Genomic DNA, 19,875 nt, shown 5'->3' on the forward strand with positions numbered 1-19,875 from the left:
ATGCACTAGTGCCGAATGGAACAGTAGTGTGAAAAGATCACGTTGCAGACAACTGCTCCAATTTTTGTTCTTTTTGCCTCATCTTATCATAAACATAAAATATGTTCTGTTTTTACTAAATAGGTCTGGGAGCTTTATTTAGTGGCTCTTGATTCAACTGTTGTGTTGGTACTGTTAACCCTTAACAAATATTTTCTAACGTAGCTTTCAATTTGGTTCTGAACTATAAAGGGGTAGATGAGGCTGCCTATAGAAAGTGCTTGCCAGACCAGGAGCTAGTTTTGTGCTGTGGTGAGAGAATTTTCCAGCCACCTGGCATACTACACTGGTCACAGGCCAGTGCAGGTGGCCAACCCCTGCTGTGCATGGCCAGAAGTGGTGATCATTGGGCTAGAGTATACCTCTCATAGAAGTTGCATGTACCATATGATCAAACCCCCTCCCCAGACATTCTCTGGAAAAGTAAAGGTTAAAGTTGAAAAAATACTGACATTTGCCAGTTATGGTTAGCTCTGCAATCCAAAAGTTGCCCAATTGCCAGCCAAACCATAAGGAAAATGCTACTTACCAGTATGCATCTGTTCTTGGCATGTAGAGCTGCAGAGTTACCCACTATGCATAGATGGCCACCTAGTGTTGGGCCCGGATGTTTGCAGTTTGTTTTGTTGTAGAAAGTCTTTGAAAGTCACAGGATAGGTGACTCCTCCTTTGGATGATACTGCGTATGGGCATCAGCTCCATCCCCAGATTGTTTTTCACCATTAGGGAAGTGATGGAGCTGTACAAGAGGTAGTGATGTCCATGTGATTTGTATCTAATTAAGATAATACTGTAACAGATAAAGGTAGGAGGAGGAGGGTGGGCGTGTGTAACTCTGCAGCTCTACATGCCCATAACAGATGCATACGGGTAAGTAGCATTTTCCGTTCGAGGCATATGAGCTGCAGATTACACACTATGCATAGATTGTATAGCAGTACCCACACCTAGCGGAGACCACCAGTATCTGTTGCAGTTGTTTGAAACAGTGTTTTTAGTACATCCTGGCCCACAGTGGCTTGTTGTTTAGTTTGCACATCTACACAGTAATGCTTTGTGAATGTGGGCGATGTAAGCCGTGTAGCTGCTCTGCATATATCATCTAGGGGAATGTTCCCCAAGAATGCCATTGAAGCCCCTATCTTTCTTGTTGAATGGGCTTTTGGAGGAATTGTTAACGTACGTTTTGCTTTCTGGTAGCATATTTGTATGCATTTAACAATCCACCTAGCGATCCCTGATTTTGAAATGGGGGTTGCCTTTATGTGGTGGTGAAAAAGACACAAAAAGTTGTTTTGTTTTACAAAAGTGTGTGTCCTTTCGATATAGTACAGTAATGCTCTTTTGACATCTAAGGTGTGTAGAGCTCTTTCTGCGACTGGTTGAAGCTGCAAGAAAAATACAGGCAGCTCAACTGATTGATTGATTTAAATGGAATGGTGAAATGACTTTAGGAAGGAATTTAGGATTAGTACGAAGAACCACTTTGTTATGATGTATTTGAAGAAAAGGTTCTTGAATGGTAAATGCTTGTAGTTCACTAACCCTCCTGAGAGAAGTAATTGCTACTAGGAAAGCTACTTTCCAGGTTAGGAATTGCAATTCACATTTATGTAATGGTTAAAAGGGAGGTCCCATTAATCTTGTAAGAGCAATGTTTAAGTTCCACACTGGCGCGTGTGGCGCTCTGGGAGGAATTATTCTTTTGAGTCCTTCCATGAAAGCTTTTATAGCTGGTACTCTAAAAAGAGATAGATGTTGTCTATTTTGTAAGTATGCTGCAATGGCAGCAAGGTGTAGTCTGATAGACGTATAGGCTAAATTACACTTTTGAAGGTGTAATAGATATCCTATGATGTGTTGAATAGACACGTCTAAGGGATTTATTTGGTTGTTTTGGCAGTATATGACAAAGCGTTTCCACTTAGCAACATAGCATCCTCTAGTAGTGGGACGTCTAGCTTCTTTGATAATGTTCATACATTATGGAGGAAGGTTGAGGTAACCAAACTATGACCTCAGGAGCCAGATCGCTAAGTTGAACTGAGCTGGGTCCGGGTGTCTGATCTCTCCATGGTTCTGTGTTAATAGGCGTGGAGATAGGTTTAGTTTTTTGGTGTGGTACTACAGACATCTGCAACAGCGTGGTGTACCACGGTTGTCTGGCCCAAGTTGGAACGACTAGAATGAGCATTAGGGAATGTGGTTGTAGTTTGCGTACCACTAACGGAAGTAGTGGGAGAGGAGGAAAAGCGTACGCAAATAGTCTTGACCAGTTCATCTATATCGCATTGCCTTTGGACAATGGGTGTGAGTATCTGGCAGCAAAGGTTGGGCATTTTGCATTTTCGTGGGTGGCAAAGAGGTCTGAGGTTGTCCCCACATTTGAAACAACGGATGAAGAACTTGCGGGTGAAGTTCCCACTAGTGGATCTGCTGTGTTTGTCGACTTAGCAGGTCTGCCATAGTGTTTTGTACTCCTGGGACGTGTTGGGCTAAGAGGAAGATCTTTAGTGGTATAGCCCATCTCCATAGCTGCTGTGCTAGCTGGGAGAGCTGCAGAGAGTGTGTTTCCCCTTGTTTGTTTATGTAGTACATAGCTGTCATATTGTCTGTGCAGACTAAGACAGCTTTGCCGGACACTTGAATTTGAAATGCTTTTAGGGCTAGAAACACAGCTAGCACTCCAAATGATTGATGTGGAGTAACTTCTGTTGCGGTGTCCACCTGCCTTGCATGGTGTGATGTAGTAGGTGAGCACCCCAGCCGGAGAGTGATGCGTCCGCTGTCATGACTATTTGGCAAAGGGCTCTAAAAACGGTCGCCCTTTGGAAAGGTTTTTGGTATTGCATTTTTCAGTAGGAGGGATGTTACCTCCTGTCTGAGCAGTGTTAAATGTTCTTGTGACATTGGACGTTGCTTGGGTGGTATGTTTGGGGGGGTGGATGTTAGTTCTAGACAGTAACCTGACTGAATTATTTGGAGTACCCACCTGTCTGATGTGATGTTTTCCCAAGCTGACAGGTATTGTTGAAGTCTTAACCGACAGGAGTGGAATGGGACGGGGGAAGGGAGTCATTAGGCAGGGGTAGAGGCAGAGCGGGAGTTGTTATTTTTACCTCTGCCTTTGTTATTGTTACCCCATTTAACCACCCCTTTGGTAGCCCTTGCTGTAAGTGGACTGTGTAGGGGCTTTGTACGAGGTAGAAGCGGTGTCCGAAGAGTATCCCCTGGTGGCACCGCGATAAGATGAGCGACGAAAAGAACGTCTGGGAGCCTGCGACTGCTAAGCTCCCATAGATTTGGCGGTATCTGTATCCTTTTTCATTTTTTCAAGTGATACATCTACATTAGGTCCGAATAGGTGATGCTCATCAAAGAGTTGATTAAGAATGGCACTTTGTACTTCAGGTTTGAACCCTGATATACATAGCCAGGCATGTCTACTTAATAGGACGCTGGTGTTAACTGCCCTAGAGGCAGGATCTGCTGCATCCTGTGCACACCAAATAGAGGTGTTTGTAATGTTTTTCCCCTCTTGGATAAGTTCATTTGCTCTATCTTTGTACTTATCAGGGAGGTGCCTCATTAATGATTCTAATTAGTCATAATGTGCACTGTCATCTCTGGCTAATAATGCCTGTGTATTGGCGACACGCCACATGTTTGCTGCTTGAGATGCCGTTCTTTTCCCTGATGCGTCAAGTACCTTAGACTCTATCTGGTGGTGGAGCCTCACCTGATGTTTGTGAGTTTGCTCTCTTGTGTGCAATGGAAACTACAAGTGAGTCTAGTGGTACAGGACCTTTAATATATGCTGGGTCTGAGGGAGCAGCTTTATACTTTTTCTATATGTGAGGGTTAATGACCCAATTCTGACTGGGTCTTTGAAGACTTCAGGAGCATGCTTAATCACTCCTTTAAGCATTGGTAGAATGCATGAGGACCTTTATGCACTATCAAAGGTATCCATTAAGAAGTCTTCATCTACAGGGTCTGTGTGCATGTCTACCCCATGATATTGAGCAGCCGTGTGAATTAATTGATTGAAACCCATAGTGTCTTCTGGTGGGGAAGGCCTTGAGGGGTATATGTTATCCTGAGGGACATTTGGGACATCTGGGGTGTTATAATCATCACATGGGTCAGGTGATCCTGTAGGAGTAGCTGGATCAGCCATGTTACACACCCCCCCCCCCCCCCCCCCCCCCCATGTCATCAGAGCTATCATCCCGGTTGTCATCGTCTGGTATGATAGAGGATGCTGGGGAATGTTGTGGTATGGGGATGTGGTGATGGTACAGGTGAAAGAGAAGGGGAAGGCAGTCTTAAGGGGGAGGTAGCCATGCCCTTCTTTGAATGCGGAGCTGGAGCTGGTGTGTCCAGTGGTCGCTTTTTTGAAGCCAGAATCAGCTGTCCAGTGTTTGGATCTTTAGCTAGTCTTTTGAGCAGGGTCTGGATAAAGTAAGTCCTCTGCAGGAGGCCAATCTTTTGGTGCGGAGGAAGGTTTTGGCACCGAAGCAGTTTGTTTTGTTTTTTTGGCAATGTATTTAACCGGAGAAGCAGGAGTCTTTTTCGGCTCCAAAGCTTTTTTCGGTTCCGAGGATTTTTTTTGGCTCCGGTATGTTTTTGGGATCCGATGGTTTTTTCGGTTCCGGTGGTTTTTTCGAATCCGAAGCGGGCTTGCTTGGTTCCGAACTGGGTTTCGGTGCCGAAGGAGTAGTGGTATGTTTCGGCACTGATGGTTTGGATGCCGGCGTGGCCGGTGAAGTTGTCTTTTTCGGTGCCAGTAAGTGTGCGCCGGCACCGTGCGAAGGCCGACTCGAGCCAGAGTCGCCTGAAGGCTTCATTAGCTTCTCAGCCGGGCCCAAAGGTGGGGCAGTAGAAGCAGTGTGTCGGTGTGCAACTGAGCCCGATGGGCGAGGGTGTGACCAGGGGCCTTCTTTGGGTGCGTCGAGGAAGTGTCAGGGTAGACGGTCTTACTTACGACCCACTGTGCTGGAGTGATGTCCTCGACTTCGGAGTCTTCTGCCTCGGAAATGCTGTTGACGTTGTGTTGTTCTGGAACGTTGACGCCTTCCTCAAGATGTTGTCCGGAATCGAAGCAGAAGATTGAGCCATTGTTTGCCTCGCTCTTCGGTCCCGGATAGTTTTCTTGGAGCGGAAAGAGGCACAAGCGGAACAGTCTTTGGCCTTGTGCTCTGGGGAGAGGCAAAGGTTACACACTTCATGAAGGTCGGGGTGGGGAAACTTCGATCCACATTGAGGACACTTTTTAAATGGCGTCCTTACCATGAGCTGGAGTCGAGGCCTAGTTAAGCCCAAAGGCCGTCGACGACGACCGGAATCTAAGTTTTCGGTGTTGAAGGGTAGCGTCGATTGGAAAAGCGTTAAAAAATTAAGTTCTGTAAGTTGGTGAGGATTGCGCGCCGAAGGAAATCGGTTCCAACACGGAGCGCTGGAAACACATCAGAGCCCGGTGGCGGAAAAAACAATCTGGGGATGGAGCCGATGCCCATGCGCAGTATCATCCAAAGGAGGAGTCACCTATCCCGTGACTTCTAAAGACTTTTCTACAACAAAACAAACTGCAAACATCCGGGCGCAACACTAGGTGGCCATCTATGCATAGTGTGTAATCTGCAGCTCATATGCCTCGAACATCATGCACCAAATTCATTACATTTGACCTCAATGTTTACAGAAGTGAGTAACCACATGTAAAGCACAAAGTCATTAAATAGCACATATTCAAACCAATAAATGCTACATTCATAGTGGTCTCTTTCATGGTGTGTTATGCATGCAACATGTTATATGTAAGATTATTTAGAACACTAGTAACTGTATCTGTTACATCAAGGTTGAGGTAATAAGCACTGCATAAGGCGCGCAACTTATGGTTTGCATAGCTGTTGTGTGTGATCTGGATTGTGGAACGAACCATAAATGGGACATTTCAGTGTTTTTTGGTTTTAGAACGATAAACCACTAACTGTAACTGCCAGCGATAGATGAAGCAGCACTCATTGAGGCAGATTTATTCCAACTCAATAATGAATTTTATTGCTAATCACTTACGGGGGTGTTGTATCAACTTGTCTTTAATCAGCAAAGAAACAAAACAGACGCCTTTCGGAAAATCCTGACGTGAGTGCTATACTTTGTTCCAAGGGACGAAGAAGTTTGGGAAGTGCTGATAAAACGTGGGGCACCACCACGGAAAAGCACCCACATGCGAGTGCCTCAGCATTTAGGTGCACAACGGTAGCATGATATATATAAATATGAGGTTGGCCACGCCCACTGAGGCGGGGGCCTTTTACATCAAATAGTGGTGCCGAAAATCGTTGTGTTCATGCCTTCATCCAGAGCCTTTGAAAAAAAGTGGCAAAATGAAACGCGTCAGGCTTCGATTGGACTTGAATTTGTGTTGCAAGGCGTTGCCCTTGTTGGACCTGCAATGAATGAATGTTGGCAAATCACTCACCTGTCATGTGGCTACTCTACTGTAGGCAATCTTTTGGTTGGATGTTTAGCTGCTTTTGCCTGAGCCGCGGAGTGAAGCCCCGATGCTGATGCAGCATTCCAGCGGTGGCGACAATCGACGCCAGGGCGCATGGGACACTAGACGTTTTTGAAGACAGAGAATCAGCGGGGTCCCAAGCCGTGCATCACGACCCACTGGGGTTGTATTGTTGAATATCGGAAGCATCAACGCAACAGCTCACTGCAGAAAAACTCGGCACTACAAAGCCCAGCAAGCCACGAGGTTGGCCATGCCCACCGAGGCGGGGGCCTTTTACATCAAATTATGGTGCCGAAAATCGGTGTTCATGCCTTCATCCAGAGCCTTTGAAAAAAAGTGGCAACACGAAACTAGTCAGGCTTGGGTTGGACTTGAATTTGTGTTGCATGGCGTTGCCCTCATTGGGCACACACACACACCCGTCCGGGTGAGAAGCACTCTAATGCCAGCATGCGATACAGCAGTTCAGTGGTATGAACGGATCAGGCATATCCGATACTCTTCACAGCTCAAGTCATGTCGCCTGACGCATTTCAAATTTTCTTCTTCAGAGGCTTGTTGACTTCGAATAAATGCGCGTTCTGGCCACGCCCCTTTTAAATGCACGCCCTAGAAGGGCTGCTCATCTGTGCATTCTGGGCTTTGTAGTCGGAGCAAAACGCCAATGTGACTGCAGTTATTGTTCTAAGCACTAGGATGGGCCTCAGAATGCCGTCCTCCTTCTCAATCCAGCCTGGCAATTCACAGCATCGCCCAGGAGCGTTCCAGACGATGTGACCCCCTGTTATGAGGTGGTGCATTTTCGGCAGCAGCCTAAAACATCGAGCTACAGGGACCAGTCCGGGTGAGAAGCACTCTAATGCCAGCATCGGATATGCCTGATCCGTTCATACCAATGAACTGCTGTATCGCATGCTGGCATTAGAGTGCTTCTCACCCGGACGGGGGGGGGGGGGTGTATGTGTGTGTATATTATATATATATTACCTACTGGTGGTCGCCAGTAGGTAGTTATAGTTAGGATTTTTTTCAATGCAAAATCTCAAAATTCTATTTGGAATAACTTTGGCACCGGTTGACGAATCTGCCTGAAAACGTCCTCAAATTTGCCTCGCGGAGCTCCGGTCCTTCCTTGAAAGTTTCGGGGGGATTCGTCAAGCGGGAGCAGAGATAAAAGGGGGGTCCCAAAACGTGTTTTCCCCATGTTAATTTCCATAGGGCGGTCGAACTCACTTTTAGCCTGAACGGCTAAATGGATTTGCACCAAACTTGGCAAAATTGTAGGGACTGGTAGCCCGATGTGCCTTTGCTATGTCTCAAGATATGTGCTCCAGTGGTTTTTGAGTAATTTAGGTTCAAAAAAATATATATATATATATATGGCAGCGCCCCGGTACGCGCAACGGGGAGCGCTCTGGGCGCGCCACACGACTTGCGCACAGAAAGCTGATTGGCTCTCGGGTGTCTGTAAACATTCAAAACAGTCCGGAGCGTCCGCCATCTTGTGTCTCGGTAGGATCGAGACACAAGAGGTGGCCAAAACAAAGGGGGAAATGACCATAAGAGGGCAGGTTAGATCCACCCTGACCCCCTAGGTTTGATGTGGGGGCTATAAAAAGGCCCCGCGGGGCAAAAAAAAAAAAAATTCGATTTTCGCGGAGGGAGCGCCCGGTACGCGCACCGGGGAGCGCACCGGAAAGCGCACAAAAGAGAAAAAAGAATGCCAGAGTTTAACATTTTTAGCAATATTTTATAAATGGGAGGTAATTCTGAAAATAACTTTTTTTTAAATTCTTTTTGTTGTTTTATATTTTTTTAATTATTTTTCTGAACATTTTTTTTGTATTTGTGAACAATTTTATATTTTTTTTGTGTTTTTTAAGGGAACAAACAAAAAACAGGGAATTGGAAATGGCTCAACAGGAGCAAAAAAAAAAAAGAAAAGAATTACTGCTTCCTTTTCTTGCTGCATTGGTGGTTGTCCACAGCATTATTTATTAAGGTGACACTAAGTTCACCATAACATAATGTTTTGCCACAGAAAATGCAAACAATTTTGATGGTGCCAAATTTTTGTTGAATATTTGGCACCATTTGGCGCCCTTCAGGACCAGAAAGTCAGTGTTAAGAAGAGGAGGTGCTGGCCACAGGGAGTGGGTTGTTTCGAAGTTCCTGTACTTCAGCCTGGGCTAAGTTATTGGGATGCCACCTCTCCATGTGGCGGATCATGGTAAAATTACCAAAAGAATATTTCATTTTGGGATTGCCCCTGGAGAGGACTTTGCCACAAATAAGACAGGTGACTTTGGGGGCGTTCACCTTTTTCTGGTCTGCAGGAAAAGAAAAGAATTGCCAAATAAAGTGCACTTTAACGTGCCTTCGCCTTGGTTCTTCAGGCAGTCAAGTCAAGTCAAGTCAATAAATTTGTATAGCGCGCTACATACCCAGAGGGTCTCAAGGCGCTTGAGGAAGGATGGGGAATTACTTGTCAAATATCCACGTTTTAAGTTGCTTTCTGAATGCTAGGTGGTTCTCAGTAAGGCGAAGATGAGTGGGAAGTGAGTTCCAGGTTTTAGCTGCCAGGTAGGAGAAGGATCTACCTCCCATGGTGGTTTTGTTGATGCGAGGTACAGTGGCAAGGGCTTGGTTGGAGGATCGTAGCTGGCGGGGGGGGTGTAGAAGGACAGTCGTGTGTTGAGGCATTCGGGTCCGATTTCGTAGAGTGCTTTGTGTGCGTGGGTTAGGAGCCGGAAAATAATCCTCTTATTGACGGGGAGCCAGTGGAGGTTTTTCAGGTGGCCAGAGATGTGTTCTTTACGTGGTATGTCTAATATGAGCCTGGCTGAGGCGTTCTGGATGCGTTGGAGTTTTTTCTGGATTTTTGCTGTGGTACCGGCGTAGAGGGTGTTTCCGTAGTCCAGTCGGCTCGTGACCAGAGCGTGAGTGACTGTTTTTCTAGTTTCAGTGGGGATCCAGCGAAATGTTTTTTTGAGCATGCGAAGAATGTTGAAGCAAGATGAAGAAACGGCGTTGACTTGTCTGTTCATCGAGAGTGAGGAATCCAGGATGACGCCCAGGTTGCGTGCGTGGTCCGTCGGGATAGGTGCTTTTCCAAGGGCCTCTGGCCACCAAGAGTCATCCCAGGCGGAGGGGGAGGTGCCTAGGATGAGGACTTCTGTTTTGTCTGAGTTCAGTTTCAGACGGCTGTGCTTCATCCATTCGGCTACTTCTTTCATTCCTTCATGTAGGTTGGTTTTGGCCGTGTTCGGGTCTTTGGTGAGTGATAGGATCAGTTGAGTGTCGTCGGCGTAGGAGATGATGTGGAGGTTGTGTTGGCGTGCGATGGCCGCGAGGGGGCTCATGTATACGTTGAAGAGGGTGGGGCTGAGTGAGGATCCTTGGGGTACGCCGCAGATGACTTCAGTGGCCTCTGACTTGAATGGTGGGAGGCGGACTCTCTGGGTTCTTCCGGTGAGGAACGAGGTGATCCATTCTAGTGCTTTTCCGTGGATTCCGACGTTTCTGAGGCGTTGTAAAAGGGTGCTATGACAGACCGTGTCGAAGGCTGCGGAGAGGTCGAGGAGGATGAGGGCGACTGTGTCTCCATTGTCCAGTAGAGTTCGAATGTCGTCTGTTGCTGCGATGAGGGCGGTTTCCGTGCTGTGCTTGGCTCGGAAGCCGGATTGTGAGGAGTCGAGGGATTTGTTGGTTTCGAGGAATGCGGCGAGCTGGTTGTTGACCGCTTTCTCGATGACTTTGGCCGGGAATGGTAGGAGTGAGATAGGGCGGTAGTTTTTGAGTTCGGTGGGGTCAGCTGTGGGTTTCTTCAGGAGGGCGCTGAGTTCGGCATGTTTCCAGCTTTCCGGGAAGGTTGCGGAATTGAGGGAGCAGTTGATGACGTCTCGGAGGTGCGGTGCTATAATGGAGGTTGCTTTGTTAAAAATGTGGTGAGGGCATGGGTCTGTGGGGGATCCTGAGTGGATAGAGTTCATCAGACGGATGGTGTCCTCAGTGGAGATTGGCTTCCAGTCATTGAGGGTGTTCAGGGGGGGTGGGGGTCCTGCAGCGGGTTGGGTGGGTTGGTCTCCGGGTCGGTTGTCGAAGCTGTTGTGGATGTCTGCAATTTTGTTGTGAAAGAATGAGGCTAGGGAGTCGCAGAGGGCTTGAGAGGGGGTGATGTCGTTGGAGTTGGCTGAGGGGTTGGTAAATTCCTTGAAGATGTTGAATAATTCCTTGCTGTTGTGGGCGTTGTTATCTAGTCGGTCCTTGAAAGCAGCTTTCTTTGCATTCCGGATCAGTTGGTGATGTATGCGGGTGGCGTTTTTGAAGGCGTCCTTGGTGCTGGTGGTTGGGTCTTTTTTCCAGGCCTTCTCAAGGGAGCGGCAGAGTTTCTTGGATTTCTTAAGATCATCGTTGAACCAGGAGGCCTTCTTGCTGCCTAGTTTTATTTGTCGTTTTTTCAGTGGTGCTAAGATGTCGGCGCTGTAGGATAACTATTGGGTGAGGTTGGTGGCTGCTTGGTCTGGGTTTGAGGAGTGGGCTGGGGGGTTTTGAAGAAGCGATGAGGAGATCTGGTCGATGGTGATCTTGTTCCAGTTTCTTTGCAGAGTGGGTTGGGGGTGGTTGTTGGAAGTGGGCTTGTTGTAGGTGAAGTGAACCCAGCTGTGGTCAGTCCAAAGGAGAGCTGTGGTGTGGCTGAAGGAGACATGTTTGCTGGAGGTGAAGATAGGGTCGAGTGTGTGACCTGCGATGTGGGTGGAGGTGGTGACAAGTTGTTTAAGTCCGAGGTTGGCGAGGTTGTCCAAAAGGGTGGTGGTGTTGCGGTCGTTGTTCTTTTCAAGGTGAAAGTTGAGGTCTCCCAAAAGGATGTAATCCTTGGAGGGGAGCGCGTGTGGAGTGATGAAGTCTGTGATGTCTTCACTAAACTGTGCGCGGGGTCCTGGTGGCCTGTAAAGGAGAGTGCCTCTGAGTGTGGTTTTGGGGTCGACGTGGATCTGGAAGTGAAGGTGTTCAGAGTTGGCGAGATTGACGTCTGAGCTGGTTGAGATGCGGATGGATTTCTTATGGACGATAGCGATGCCTCCTCCTGTGTGGCCGGTACGGTCCTTGCGTATGATCTTATAGTCTTCCGGGATGGCAATGGTGATGTCTGGGGCTGATGTGGCGTTCATCCATGTTTCTGTTAGGAAGGCGACGTCCGGAGAGATGGTGTCTAGTAGATTCCAGAGGTCAATGGCGTGCCTGTGGATCGAGCGGGTGTTGAGCAGGATGCATTGTAGGTGGTTGGGGTCGGATATCTGTTGTGTGATCGTAGATGAGGAGTTGTTCTTGGTGCCGTCGAACTTGCAGGAGTTGCAGGAAAAGGGTCCATGGGTGTGTCCAGGAGCGGCTTGGACGCAGTTGAGGGTACGGCCGGAGTTGAGGGCTAGGAGGGTGGTGGCATCGTAAGTAATGCGGGAGGGCTGGGCATTACGAAGACCAGGGGCTCTGGCGCTGGGCGCGGTCCAGGCGCGGACGGGCGTAGACGGGCTTACCTTTGGCGCACCTTCGGCGCGAATGGGGCGCGGTCGCTGCGCGTGGACGCTGCGCGTTAGGTCATTGGTCATAAATGGATGGTGGAGGGGGCGGAGCGTGGGAGGGGCAGCAGCTGGGAGGCGGTGGCGGGAGGAGGGGCGGACCAGGGGAAAACAACAACACAAAATGGAGGGTCAAAGGCGAGCACAGCCAGGGGCAGCAAATGCACAGCGTGTTAAAGGGAAGAGCCTTACACGCACTACCAGCTGTATTGTATTTAAATACAGAGTAACTGCCTCAGCGACGTCGCGTTAATAATTAAATAAAAAGCGACAGTGCAGCGCAATTAAATAAAAGATTTTGACAGTGCAGCACAATTAAATAAATCCGACAGTGCAGCGCTATAAAGCGACCGTGCAGCGCTATCAAATGAATGAATAAATAAGTCAATGCAGCGCTAGGAGTTCAAGAGCAGGAGGTCAAACGTTACCAAGCTGGAGCGTGGGGGAGCAACCGGGCTGAAGGATGTTCCTCCTCCTCCTCTTATTCTTCTTATCCTCACAGAAACTGTGGTGGTGGACCTTCTTTTCTTGGTGGTGGTGGTGGTGGGGGGGTGCACCAGCTGCAGCTACAAGTGATGCCATTGTTTGCTCAAAAATAGCTCTTGCTCTCTCAATGAAGAAAGTTAGAATGAGGAAAAAAGGAGGGGGCTTTCATTATTTGGAGAAAAAAAATGATGAGAACCAATGAAAAGTTATTTTCAAGTCACATGACCCGATGCGCTTACGTTACGCGCTCCAGCGCGCTTACGTTACACGCTCCGGGCCGTGCCGCGGAGCGCTTCCGGGTGCGTTTACACAGCGCATCATAAGGCACATCGCGCGGCTACGCGATACGTCACGCTTATGTTGTTTTCGATCGCGACATTGGCGCTAACGACGCTTCCCGGTTCGCTTCAAAATACTACGCTTTCCGGGGCGCGCTCCAGGGTGTGTGTGTGTGTGTGTATATATATATATATATATAGCTCCTGGTTGACACACGCAGTTTGGAAGGCACACGAGCAGCTGCGTAAGGCTCAACCTGTTCCTTGAATCACTGGTACGGGCAACATCCGCCTGCAAGCAGAAAATAAATGCAAATCACTTTTTTGCCCGAAGCGTTTCGTTTATTCACTTCTTCAGAGGCAATACCATGATGAACACTCCCCCATTGCTTTTAACGTCTATTTAACATCTGCCACGCCCAGATGGGCTGTCCGAATGGAACTGTGGTGATTTCTGGGAATTGGAGTGTCCGAAATGTATCCTCAAATGGAAGCACATACACATATATATATATATATATATGATTCCAACGTCCGCTCGTGAAACGCTGACAGCCGCCCCGCGGGAAGTGGCACCAATGCCGGCCGAGCCCTCCGGTAATGTGAATTTTCAAAGAGTTCTGAGAGCACCGTTACTTTGGAACTCTTTGTATGTATATATATATATATATATATATATATATATATATATATATATATATATATATATATATATATATATATACAGCACAATTATTCAGACTCAGTGGTCACGTGCCTGCTCCACATACTTCAGGCCCCATAATGCATCGCCTTGGTTATTTTAGGACATGCCGAGTATTGGAATCTTGCTTGAATAGCGATATTGCCAGCTACTGTCCTTGGTCGGTGCAATTTAAAAATCATGTTGCTTAGTGCAAGAGTTTGTTGCTTAGTGCAAAAGTTGCCACAAGATGTTAAATTTTGTGCTGCATCCGCACTGCTTCCAAGAAAGGCGTTGTCCTCTCTTATCTCCCTTTCTCCTACGCCTTTTGCCAAGTTGCTACGGAAGTCCATTTGTGCTGGCAAACAGGCGAGGAGCGGTCCATGCCCCCTCAATAAACATCAAAAGAACACCTCCGCTTTACCGGGGGCCACCGGTCCTGCAGGGCGGGCTCTAGCCAGGAACGGAGATCCTGGAGAAACTGCGCTTTCAGCCACTCCAAAGAAAAGAGCCCCACAGTGTCTGATGATGCAGCAGACTTTATATATATATTCAATTATTTGAGCAGAGGATTAGTTGCCGGGATCCATATCCCATGGTCAGGTGGCGTGTTGCGCTCGGCCAATCCCACCGCCGAGTAATGACAATGTCCAAGAAAAACTGCTTTCAAAAGCAAAAACACGCACTCGGAAAGGTGCAGCTAGAAAGGGTTTATTCACGAGGTAACGCTACGCGTTTCAGCACAAGGGTGCCTTGATCACACGTTCTGATCAAGGCACCCTTGTGCTGAAACGCGTAGCGTTACCTCGTGAATAAACCCTTTCTAGCTGCACCTTTCCGAGTGCGTGTTTTTGCTTTTGAAAGCAGTTTTTCTTGGACATATATATATATATATATATATATATATATATATATATATTTAAAAAAATTGGGAAAAATTGTAGGGACTGGTAGCCCGATGTGCCTTTGCTATGTCTCAAGATATATGCTCCAGTGGTTTTTAAGAAAATTGACTTTGGGAAAATATATATTGGGCTACATTGGGCTATATATATATGTTAGAGCCCAAATGTAGCCCAATGTAGCCCAAAGATGGCCACCAGAGACAAAAAAATACAAATGTAGCCCAAATATCAGCCAGATGTAGCGCAACTATAGCCCAATGACAGAATGTACCAGAGTGTTCTAAAGAACAACTAGAGCGGTCTTACTTATAAAGTGAGACTTCTAGTTAGGAATTAGCATTTCAAAAACCTATGAAATTCAATGAAAAAACCATAGGTTTCACACCAGTTATGGTTAACTGGAAATTTTACTGTCATAAAACCATTGAAATTCCACGTTATAGTTAGTTGGACTCACTATAACTTGCGCGTGCAATGCACTGCTGATGACGTCACATATTACATCACTCATGACATGGTCAGTGACATCACTCATAACATCACTGATCCATCAACTGTGGTTTTTGCAATCTTCAGCTAAAATAAACATCTGCCAACATCACTTAGAAAAAAAATAGCTCATCATGCTTGCACTACACAATGCTACTTATTCAGGTGTTTTTTAACCCAATTCAAAGTGGATATCCTGTACAAGAGCTAGTCACGCTCCGATTCAAACGAAGATACTTACGCATCAGGCTATAAATGTGCTTCTCTGCTACCTGTTCCGTGAACAGCCTAATGAGGTCATCTTTCAAGTCTCTGTTTAGCTTTGTTTCTATGTAAAATTTATTCTGCAATATAAAATCAGAGATCACCGTCACTGCAATGACAAATGTATTTGTGCTACACTAAAATGCAGCACTACTCTTAGCAACATCAACATAAAAAGTTAAAATATCCTGTTAGTGGTTTCTCAGTACAAAATCAATATTTTTCATTAACGCTTTTGCAATAGATCCTTAATTTTGCAGTTATTCTGTAACTGCTTTATTCTTCGTATGAATGTCATAGGCCTACAATAGTCCATGTATATAAAACAAAGTTTTGAAGACGGGCTTTAATATCTTACATGCCTCAATTCATCATAATTTTGACTATTTAACAAGAGATCCATTATAAGAAACCAGTAACTTACCTGTAATTATAGCTTTGATGATTGAATATCTTCTGCATTCACATGCTGTGCATAATTCCACAATCTAGTGGTTGGCTTCGGAAGGGTTAGACTGCACCTCTGGCTGCAGGCTCAATTCTTCGCCGAGGTACCGACTGATAGAGCGGTGCCTTTTTCCTGAGCGGTTGCCAGGGAGAGGGGTGGTGATTTACCCAGTAGTTACGAGTAACTTTTTCCTCAGAATTGACACATCAAGAAGAATTGTGTGTGTATCCTTTTCTGTTTACACTTGTTGCAGCAGCATCATAGGTCCTGATGAAAGCGTAGCCCACATTCAGGCTTTTTTTGGCTGCAACATGTTTTGCGGTTTCGAATCCAGACCGTTGGTGCACTTCTTTTTTAATCCTAGCGGAGTACGTCCTACAATAAAGGTTTTTGGGACGCCCTCGAGCTAGTTTTAATTCACATCCTTCATAGTTTTTCACGAAATGTATTTTGCGCTGCACCCTCACTCACACGATTAGCTCTTCATTTGTGGATTTAGTACATCCTAGACAACATTTAAAACATCCCTGAGCTCCTCCCTCTCAGAGAGGGGGTTGTAGCCCCCAGAGGAAATACGTTTTTCCTCTGGGAGGAGAATCCCAAAAGATGAAGCAGGTCACCCTTGGTGAGTGAGGGATTTCGTCCTAAAAAGGGAAATGCCCAAAGATACTTCTGTTGGGCCTAGTCACTGGTTTTGTTTGACATTTCACATACTATATGTGTAACGAGATAGTAGTGGCATAGCCACACTCTATATACCATTCTTTTTGGACCTCAGGATATCGTTTTGTTATAAACTCAGGGTATTCAGTTAAGGTGTTTGACGGGGAGGCAAATTGGACCTGAAAGTGCGAGACCCAAAGTTCAGGTGGCACTTTATTAACTGGTATAGGCCCTATTTCTCCGCTGCCCCATTTGACTAATTGCCAACATTTAGTCCAATTCTTCCCATTGCTAGCTTTAATTAATTCTTTCCATCTTCTTTCGTCAAAATTCTTCTTGGCCCTATATTTATAGTTTGCTCTTGCATTTTTGACTTTGTGAGACTCCCATCATGATTGCTTGTGTGAGATGCCTAAATACCGTCCCACATGCATCGTCATACCATTTGGCTGATTTTTTTATTATGTGCCTAGGTGCTCTCCTATTTTTAGTAAAAAAGGTATTCAATTTTGGAAAAAGGTCCTCATGTACCTTCTTAAGACCGGAGAGGGAATCAGCATGGGTGTCTAGGGAGGACAGAGATATTAATGTTTCTTCAATGGTTAGCTTAATCTGGTTTAGGGTACTTTCATCTTCTGATACCACTGCCCATTTCAGCCGTCGACAATCTTGCAACATAATTACTTCTCCTGTTGCTATTTCCGAGCAAGCCCTCGGGGGATCCAATCCCTTCCTTACTAAGGTTAATAATAAAGGGTCATGATCACTCTCTGGACTATGCTGGACCATCATGTCCACAAGTCTTGGCCAAAGTTCTAAACTAATGAGAAAATAATCTATTTTACTGCTTCTTGTCCCATTACTAAAAGTACTGGTGCTTTCCATATCTGAGGGCGATCTCCCATTAGCTGCCCTGAGACCCCTCCTGGGAGATAAACTTTTTAGTTGTATCGCCACCTCAGTCCATTTGTTAATTGGTGGCAGCGATAAAGATGGTATCCCCCAGTTCGAGTCCTCCTCCATACTAAGGCTATGGTCATCGAGACCGAGAGGCTCAAATATTCAGTTTAGATCACCTGCAATCACCAATACGTTTAGACCTTCTAAATCATTTATAAATGTGTCCAGGTGGGAGATAGTTGGTGATGCTTTCCCACCGCAATCCCTCTCACGTACACATTAAGTAATATGAAGTCTGGCTTACACTCTGATCGAACCTTGATGGCAAGAATATCTGGGCTATCGATTGGAAGCTCTTCAATTTGAAAAGATAACTGTTGTCTGACCGAGGTAATCAATCCCCACTGGGTCCCCCCTTTGCAATTTACAATTGCCCTTTACCAAAAGCCAGATAGCCTGGGCAGTAAACCATATTCGCGGACCATGTCTCCTGAAAGGCAATAAAATCATACCACTTAAAGTAGTTTGACCAATCAGATGACAGTTTTGGAGGATAGGCCGGCAATGTTTCATGACAACAAGAAGATTGAGGAGGGGAGTGAACCCTCATGGTTTACAGGAGGTAATGGAATCTCTGTGCTCGCATTTTGATTGGCCACCATTTGTTACATTCCTACTTTTGGAGCCGAAGAAGAAATTGATCGACTATCTGAATTCTCTGCCATTATAGTGATGGGTGGTTGTAGTCAATCACATAAATCTAGATCGGATAATGGGGCAAATCTATTGGACAGTGGGACCTTGGTTGAACTTTGTGCTGGTCTAAAAGGTACCCAGGGTTGTCTTGTCACCGTTGGGTAACTCAACTCAGTGATGAAGTAGGGCCCGGGTTTATAAAAGAACACTAATGGTAAAACAGATATTTTGTCCCAGTGTCTCCCATGAGTTCTGCCCAAATTATCCAACACAAATCTAGTTACATGTTCATTGTTGAAATTTACCACTACACAATCACTATTCCCTTCCTTCCTAGAGGGACCAATCCACGATGAACATCTAGCCATAATCATGTAATTAATCATGCTCTCCTCCCAGAACCCAACACCCTTCAATTGAGTATTAAACCAAACTCGCTGGACATATTCCCTGTTTCAGTGTGGTTTCTGATCGGTGGAATTGATCTTTTATGTGAAACGGCGGCTGCATCGATAAAAGTGCTAGGAGCAATTGGGTTCATTACTTGTAAACTGGAGGGTTTAGGATTAGCTATGGCCAAGGCTGGGATAGTGTTACCCAGATTACTAGATGTAAATGCTGCAGTTGGCTTAGATTGAACAAGAAGTCCCTCAAGGACAGAAAAATCAGTCTTGGCCTGAGATTCAAAATTATTTAAGCATTCCTCAATGCAGCTCAATCTGTAGGTGATGGGAGTTAATAATGTAGACAATAGATTTGAGTCTTCTCCAAATTTCCTCATTAGCTTTAAGGCAAGCTAAAGAGTCAAAGTTCAAGTCTGCACCAATGGGGGCTGCAGTTTCTGTAGCCCCCATTTCTGGGTTCGTCCAATATGGCACAACCTCCATTTTGATTAATACTTGGGGCTTTTGCAGTTTTTGGTCTCTGTGGACCCCCTCCCCATTTCCTCTTTACAGCGGGATCAGGGTTAGCTTGGTTGATTTTATTTTTAGTTATGGACGCAGACCTAGCGGAGGTTCGTTGAGGCACACTGGTAACAGTCTCATTTACAGTTACAGGCGATTTTGCAAGTTCCTCCGATGGCCCAATTGAAATGGATATAGGGCCACTTGGCTCGTCGATGTTGGTGGCCATAATAGCATTTGGGTTAGAATAGTCAGGGGTATGCACCGTGGCCATGGTACCCAGGGAGGATCTTTTGGACGAAAGCGGTTCAAGAGATAAGCAGCGCTCTGTAATCGCCATCTCTTTTTCCAAGACATAGGTCGCTCTCAAAATAAATTGAGCTAAGGTCCCTGCCACACTCCTACCTTGAAACGCACCTATCCTCTTCCCTTCTCGCTTTCTTATCTTTAAGGCTAAGATTAGAACCTGGGCAGTAAACTGTATACACAGGGGTTAATAAGGCGCAAGAAGTAATGTTTGCAGCACTAACCTTATAGTATAGTCAGTTTTTGAGGGGTGCCCGGCCCGGGTACTCCGATCTCAGACTTGCTTAGAAGGGCCCACCCATGGCCCGAGCTTCGCACAGGTGCGCGCCCACGCGCATCCCGCAAAGCAGTTGCCGCAAGGTGCTAGATGGCGTCCAGCAGGTGAGCACAATTGCGGACAGTTGCTGAATGGGACCCTGGGACTTGCAGTCCCGCTGAAAGAGCAGGCGTTCTTCCGCTCCTCTCGCGATTTCCTTGATGACCTTTACTACAAGTACTTTTGGTTACTACTAGTAAAGCTAGCAAACAAAAGTAATGTCCAGCAAAGGGGAAACATCTGAGCTGGTCATGCAGAGAAGGCAGACTTTCTACAGCATGCTAAAATACATACAAGACTTAAAGTCACTAACCTTTAAAGGTCACCAACACGTTAGTTAGCAGTAACTGCCATATACAGATCTATTCTGTCTCAGTCGTCATGAGTAAATAC

The 19,875-nt window shown here is 46.1% G+C and overlaps 1 protein-coding gene across 1 annotated transcript in view; it reads right to left on the reverse strand.

Moving 5' to 3' along the window:
• Positions 1–19,875, reverse strand: part of CACUL1 (CDK2 associated cullin domain 1) — a 410,130-nt gene that overhangs the window by 256,669 nt on the left and 133,586 nt on the right. The window contains exon 5 of the mRNA XM_086922922.1: positions 15,226–15,328. Within this exon, the coding sequence (XP_086779048.1) occupies positions 15,226–15,328 (103 nt within the window). The remainder of the gene's footprint in view (positions 1–15,225; positions 15,329–19,875) is intronic.

Source organism: Lissotriton vulgaris, chromosome 5 (assembly GCF_964263255.1).
Source record: "Lissotriton vulgaris chromosome 5, aLisVul1.2, whole genome shotgun sequence".
In the NCBI taxonomy this organism is placed as follows: domain Eukaryota; kingdom Metazoa; phylum Chordata; class Amphibia; order Caudata; family Salamandridae; genus Lissotriton; species Lissotriton vulgaris.